General features: G+C 32.1%; 1 protein-coding gene across 1 annotated transcript; it reads left to right on the forward strand.

Annotated features, from left to right (window-relative positions):
* LOC109359350 (anthranilate N-methyltransferase-like) lies at positions 48-2,471 on the forward strand. Its single transcript, XM_019603978.1, has 4 exons — positions 48-525; positions 1,261-1,571; positions 1,869-1,933; positions 2,021-2,471. Exons 1-4 carry the CDS (start codon positions 59-61, stop codon positions 2,315-2,317), a joined length of 1,140 nt encoding a protein of 379 aa, XP_019459523.1. The 5' UTR covers positions 48-58; the 3' UTR covers positions 2,318-2,471.

Consider the following 7,469-nt stretch of genomic DNA (forward strand, 5'->3'; position numbering starts at 1 on the left):
CAATCAGATACCACTAATTAGTTATTGCTTTGCTGATCCCTTTCGTTTCTAAGGCCTAATGGAAAAAGTAGAACAAACCAATGTTGCACTTTCACATGTTGATCCTAAAGAGGAACAATTTAACCACAAAATAATCACGGTGGAAGAAAAAAGCTTCACCTATGCTATGCAGCTGGTAAACTCTAGTGTGGTTTCAATGGCGACGAAATCAGCCATTGAGCTTGGCGTATTTGACATCATAAACAAAGCAGGTGCAGGTGCCAAGCTCTCTGCTAAGGACATTGCTGAAGAGTTTTCATGCAAGAATCCTGATGCAGCAACAATGCTAGACCGTATTCTAAGGCTCCTTGCAAATCATTCCATTGTTGATTGTACTGTGATTGATGATGAAAATGGTCCTCCTCCACATTTGCAGAGGCTCTATTCCATGGCCCCTGTGACCAAATACTTTGTTTCCAGTGGTGATGATGGGTCATTGGGACCTTTGATGGTGTTGACTCAGGACAAGGCCGTTCTTGAAAGTTGGTAAGTTTTTATCTACTTCTTGTCATTACCATGTGAATATTTTACATATATATGTAACTAGGAACAAAGATTTATTCTTCTAAATTTTATCCCAAATTATGTCCTGAACCAATGATAATGAAGTATAAACCAAAAAATAATGAAGGTTTAAATTTTTTAATTCACATGACATATTTTCATTAATGCGAGACAAAATTTAAGACATGGTTTAAGACATCATATATCATTTCATTTAATAAATGTGATAGACATGTTTTTTTACAGTATATGTTATGTTCATATGGAAAAACATCACTAACACTTATCAAACAACACTTAAGTACCAGAACATTCAGATCAACTAATAGTGGCTAATCACTTAATCCAACCTTATTAGTCATCTCAAGTTCCAATTTTGAGCATACAATTGCCTTAAATGCTTTAAGAAAAAGTTGTGCCAATCTTATCCAACTTGGAATTGATTGTCTCATTGATGAAATCTGTGTTCCTAGACAAAATAAACAACGCCCATCTTTTTTTCTATTTTAGTTGTGGGAAAACACAGAGAAGAAACACAGTATAATGATATGTGAACATGTTTCATAAGTTAGTGTATCAGATTCATTTTGTCATCTCTCAATTTGTTTACATTAGAACTTTTCAAAAACTATATGTAAATCAAATAAACTAGAGTTATCTTATTTGGTCCTTCTAGCTACTGAAACAAAAGCTTGTACATCCATTCTAACTTGTAAGGTACGAACTAAAGGATGCAATTTTGGAAGGAGGTATTCCATTCAACAGGGTCCATGGCAAACACGTCTTCCAGTATGCCAATTCGAACTTAAGCTTCAATCACCTTTTCAATATAGCAATGATCAATCGTGCCACTTTAGTTATGAATAAGATTGTTGAATCTTACAAGGGGTTTGAGCATATCAATAAGCTTATTGACGTTGGTGGTGGTCTTGGTGTCACCCTTAACATAATTACATCTAAATACCCTCACATTCAGGGTATCAATTTTGACTTGCCTCAGGTCATAGAACATGCCTCTCCATATCCAGGTATAACATCTCTTGTTTATATATCTAAGATGCTTGTTATGGGAAAAAAGTGACTATTAATTTGTGTTATATTATGCACTACTTAGTTATAACATGAAAATGGTAAGAGGTGACTTATATGCAGTACATAGTTATATTTCATAGGGTGATGCAACGACAATGTTGTTTGCCCTGTAATATCGAGGTTATGATTAAAATCTTGGAAACAACCTATATTCGCTTGTAGATCTATCCTCTCCTTTATACCTCAATAGATGAGAGACTCGTACAAATTATGTTTGAAAATTATATATGCAGGTGTTGAACATGTGGGAGGAAATATGTTCGAAAATGTACCACAAGGAGATGCCATTTTGATGAAGGTTGTTACTTTAACATGCCCATTTTTTGCAATTAATAAACTTAGGTGAACTAATTTAACTATGCCTTTGTTGATCTTAATTTTATAGTGTGTACTTCATGACTGGAGTGATGAAGACTGCTTGAAAGTGTTGAAGAATTGCTATGCTGCTATTCCTGATAATGGTAAAGTGATTGTTGTGGAAGGAGTTCTTCCATTTGAACCAGAGACAACAGATACAGTGAAGAGTATTTCTCAATTTGATGTTCTCATGATGACAACAAACCCAGGAGGGAAAGAAAGAAGTGAATATGAGTTCATGACACTAGCAAAAGGTGCTGGATTCAGTGGCATTTCATATAAATGTTTCGTCTATGAGTTCTGGGTTATGGAATTCTTCAAGTAGATATAATATCCAATCATCTGCTATAGCATCTAGAATGCTCTTCCAAAAATAAAATAAGATTGTCATTTCTACTATTTGGATCACTAGTCTTATGAAAGAGTTGATATCACTTTATGGTGTTAATTTACCATCTTTATTAAAATTTATCTTATGGGTTGAACCATGTACCACCTTTAATCATTTTTGTCTTCAAACTTGAACCATGTAAAAGTTGAATTGGGTTGAAACATTATGTCGGTTCTAAAACTAGCCCTTTTTTTTGTAATCTATAGAATTACTACAAGTGTCAATTGTAGTTTGAAAATGTTGAGTCGTGGTAAAACCAGGACTCCAAAATGGTTTGAGTTTTTTAGGTAAGAAGTTGCTCACTCTTATGTATTCTTAAGAGTAATAAAGATCTACGTAGTTTTATCTCAAAGGATAGGTAGTTTTATCTCAAAGGAGGGAAATATGGTGGAAAGCTTTTTTTGCACCTTATATTTATTCTAAATGGTATTTTTACTTATGACTTAAGTTTCTCCCTTTCTCGTAATATCTCTTTTAATTCTTCGGATTTGAGAGATTTATCTCTTGGTTTAGGAATATATATTAGGATTTGTGAATTTATTAATTATGATTTATCCTATAGATTTATCAACAAAATAATAAATTATGTTTTTCTTCTAATTATATTTTAGAATTATCAATAATATAATTCAAATATGATTTAACATTTAATATTCAAACATGTGTTAATTTGATACTTCTTGATAAGCCTAACATTGCTACTTTTCCATGTGTAGAAAAGACATTAGTGATAAGCCTAACATGTCTTTTCTACACATGGAAAAGTAGCAATGTTAGGCTTATCAAGAAGTATCAAATTAACACATGTGTTATCACTAATGTTTTTTCTAAACATGTGTTATCACTAATGTCTTTTCCGGTTAGATTTTTGGGTGGGGGGCCTTCTTAAAAACTTATTTCCAATATTATTTCAAATACTATTGATAAAGATGTCTCTATCAATGATTTGGGGGAATGAATCAATGGTGTATGGTCCTGGAAATTCACTTGGAGGAGGAACTTGTTCCTTTGGGAGCAAAAGGAGAAGGATGAACTCTTAAAAATTCTTGGGAATTTAGTACCAGATCAAAACGCCAAAGGTGGATGGAGTTGAGTTCATGACAAATGAGGACAATACTAAGTTATAAGTGTTTATAATATGATATCTCAAGAAGATAGGAGAGGCGACAACGTGGACTTCAAAAAGGTATAGAAGTGTAATGTACTACCAACGATGAAATGTTTAGTGTGGAAAATCTTCTTGGTGGAGTCCCGATAAGGTTATGTCTTGCTCAACGGGATGTCTTAGGAGCACATGTTCTACTGTGTTATGCTCTATGTGGGGAGGAGGACGGAGCAATAAATCACCTATTTTCCACTTGCTCAAAGTCTTATAATGTTTGGCAATGTATTTCAGGTTTGGTCTTGCCTCAATACTTCATAATGAGTTTAAGGTAAACTTTTCTATTCATAGGACTTTGTTGTGGTTGACGAACAAGAATAAACAAAGGTGGTTATCACTTTGCTTCATACTATTTAGAATATATGGCTTGTGAGGAACAATATTATTTTTGAAAATGCGAGATTTCGTCTTAATGAGGTGATGTAACTTATTTTCTTATATTCTTGGAACATCCTAAGAATTCGTTGTAATAGTTTCAATTTCTCTTTTTTGGATTGGACGTTGAATCCATCCAAGTGTCTTTTTGATAACTAATTTTATGTTTGTACACAGTTGACTTATAGCCAGCAGTAAGTTGTGATAGCCACAATCTAGGCATTTGCTTGCCATATAACATAGGATCAGGTGAGAGCTTCAGGCGGCATGTAACGGGCGTTAGCAGCGCATCAGGTGGTGGCAGATGTGTGGTCTTTGTACTGGTTTGAAGTGACATCTAGGTGATGATGTTGTTTCCTTAACGAGCCTATTTGGTTGGTTGATATGTGTGTCGTAGTGACTTAGAGTGTTGCCAAGTGCTTGAGCTCAACAGACATCGAGTAGTCCAGTCCAATCAACGAGACTACGAAATTTTGTTTGACCAGGATGGAACAATTTTAAAACTAAGTACATAAGTCTTCCTGACTATTTAAATACAACATTTCTAAATTGAAGATGTTCTCTATTGGTTCCTTATTTTTAAACTGTTAACAAAGCACTAGCATATGGGGTCTCTTTGGTAGTTGCTGTCAATTATATCAATTAGACCCAGGTTCAAATGCCACTATGCTCGTACCAAACAAAAAGTACGTTTAACAAAACTCATGTTTTAATTAATTCAATTATGTTTTTAATTAATTACTACTAATGCACTCATTTCATAGTTAGAAACTTAGAGGATGAAAATAAGTTGTCTACTATATTAATTACTAAAAAATAGGATGTTTAATGTGTATATGATGTTATTATGCTAATGACATATTTTAGCTTGTCCAAAAAGGATAATTATACATTGAAAATTAGTTAGCATATATTTATTAACGCATAGTGTTGGATTTATTCAAGTGTGAAGTCTCAAGTTGTATATGCGGGGAGAAGTGAAAGAATTTATAAGTGGAAAAAGTCCATGAAATTAATGCCTTAAAGTTTTGGTCCAAGACGTAGTATCTCACTTGTGACTCTACACCTTTCTCATACTCCGCTAATATGGAACTCCCTGGTGGTTGGAGCTCCCTGGTAGCAGTCTAGTCCAATAAGTGGTATTAAAGTCGATGATTCAGCTGGAACATGGTGGACTAAAGAGGAGCAGGCCAATAAGTGTATGGTATCCACACTTGAGAGGGGAGATTGTTGGATTTATTCAAGTGTGAAGTCTAACATTAGATATGCGGCAAGAAGTGAAACAGTTTATAAGTGGAGAAAACCCATGAAACTAATGCCTTAAATTTTTGCTTCAAGACGTGGTGTCTCACTTGTGACTCTACACTCTTCTCATACTTCAGCTTCAGTAACAATAGAACTACCTGATAGTTAGAGACTCGTCTACCACATGGGAACTTTATAAATATATCCTTGATAAATACATATTTTCTTTTTTTAGTAGGTAAATAATTTGGTGGTAATATTGCTGAATGTAATATGTGGAAACGATTTTAGCTTACTTATTATTTAGAAGAAAAGTGGAATCTAATTTTTGCATTATATGAGTATAGTGTGCACACTATTCCATCCCTATTACCAATGCTGGGACGTAGTCTTATACATGGATTATGCATAGGTCACATAACTGGTGGACAAACCAAGCATCCAAGCATAATAATAACAATTGAGATCCTCTTTGCTATTGGAGTTGAGGGGAATAAGAGATTAATAAATTTTGCAATTATTTATTAAAAATAGAAAAAAATTGGAAATTTTAAAAAAAATTTACACTGATACCCTAAGTTTTAGTGAAATTACATAAATCACCGGTTACTTTTCTACACCTACACAAACCTCCCCTAATTTATATACTTTCATTACACTGATCACCACTGCATAAGAAATAAGTGTAATCTTTTAAATAAAAAATGTGATAAATGTAATTAAGTTAAATAAAACATGATATATTGTGTAGACAAGTCTAAATAATATACAAATCAATGTATATTTATTATTTTTGGTTACAAAATGCATCAACAATTCTAAAGAAATATTGTTTAAATAGCTCTTATAATATAGTGTAACGAACCAAAAATAATAAAGAAATATTGACTCATATATTATTTGGATTTGTCTCCACAATATATCATGTTTTGTTTAACTTAATTGCGTTTATCACATTTTTGTAGTCAGTGTAATGAAAGTGATGGATGATTTGTGTAATTTCATTAAAACTTAAGGGGTGTCAGTGTAATTTACTAAAAAAAATGTTACAACATATCAACAGACTATATTCAGTCCAATAATTCAGGCATAGGCCAATAATGTCCAGATTCTGATTCTACAAAAATTATATAGTAGCACGGTCCCTCAAAGGTAAAGGTAAAACTCATGACTTTTGCTTCTGATTTTGGTCCAAACCATTAGCAATAGGTGTTGGCGTTTTCATGGGTTAACCACGTCCAACATCAGTGTGAACAATCTTATGCAAGCCATAATATTAAATAAACAAGATCGTGTGTTAATTTATATGAGTTTAAAATATACATGTGTACAAAAATTTACACTCTCAACTTATCATTTATGATTGATTTGTATTATTTTTGTTTAAAAATCAATAATATTTAATATATGAATAATGAATGATCAACTAACAGTGTATACATATTAAATTATTTATATAATAAGTTGCAATCAATAGTAGTTAAGTCACTGAAGTGATCATTTCTACTTCTTGGCTCTTGTGTTTTCCTTCCTCATTTGCAAGGAGCAACTCAAAATAATGATAAGGTGTATTTTAAATTGTGGTCATGATTATAATTACAATGATTTCGGTTGTTATGATGCATATTATAGTTCAATATGAATTATTTTATGAATAAAAAATATTTTTGAAATTGATACGATGCAATATGGTTGTTTTGCAATTTGATGCAGTCTGATGTGGTTGTGTCATAGTCCAAAACAATCATATCATTGTGATTCGGTGTTATATTATAATTATAATATAATGTGATTATTGCAGTAACCACAATCATAATATTATAACTACATCACTTGGTATGGTCCACAATTTGAATGACATGAAAGAAGTAATACTAGTTGAAGAAATCAAGAAAGCATTGAAAAGTAATGATGAATAAGAAATCATAAGTATATCAAAAAAAGGAATAAGAACTCATAAATTTAACTACTTAATTGAATTGATTGAAGTGTTTTTTTACCAAATTTTTTTAGGGGGAAACAGATTGTCTTGCAAGATCAAAACATGCCATAAGAAAATTAATCCAGTCTTTTGATTAGAGTAGTTAATTAAATGTTCGTTCGATTATCAGTAATCTCTTCAACTTTTTTTTACCTAAATCAAAGAAATTATCGATTTTGATGTTGTTTTTTTCAAAAAATTGTTATTGCTTCTTTTGTTATATAATTTTTTATTTTTCTCCCCACTTTAATATTATTTTTTTCTATCTATAATAACGAAGATAAGAAAATAATTGATAAAGCACTAGTTAGTATTATCTCCAA

The sequence above is a fragment of the Lupinus angustifolius genome, chromosome LG11 (assembly GCF_001865875.1).
Source record: "Lupinus angustifolius cultivar Tanjil chromosome LG11, LupAngTanjil_v1.0, whole genome shotgun sequence".
Taxonomy (NCBI): Eukaryota; Viridiplantae; Streptophyta; class Magnoliopsida; order Fabales; family Fabaceae; genus Lupinus; species Lupinus angustifolius.

Coding starts and splice junctions, on each gene's coding strand:
- LOC109359350 (XM_019603978.1), top strand. CDS start 59: ATGGAAAAAGTAGAACAAACCAATGTTGCACTTTCACATGTTGATCCT. Junction 526..1,260: donor AAGGCCGTTCTTGAAAGTTG/GTAAGTTTTTAT, acceptor CTAACTTGTAAG/GTACGAACTAAAGGATGCAA. Junction 1,934..2,020: donor GAGATGCCATTTTGATGAAG/GTTGTTACTTTA, acceptor TTAATTTTATAG/TGTGTACTTCATGACTGGAG.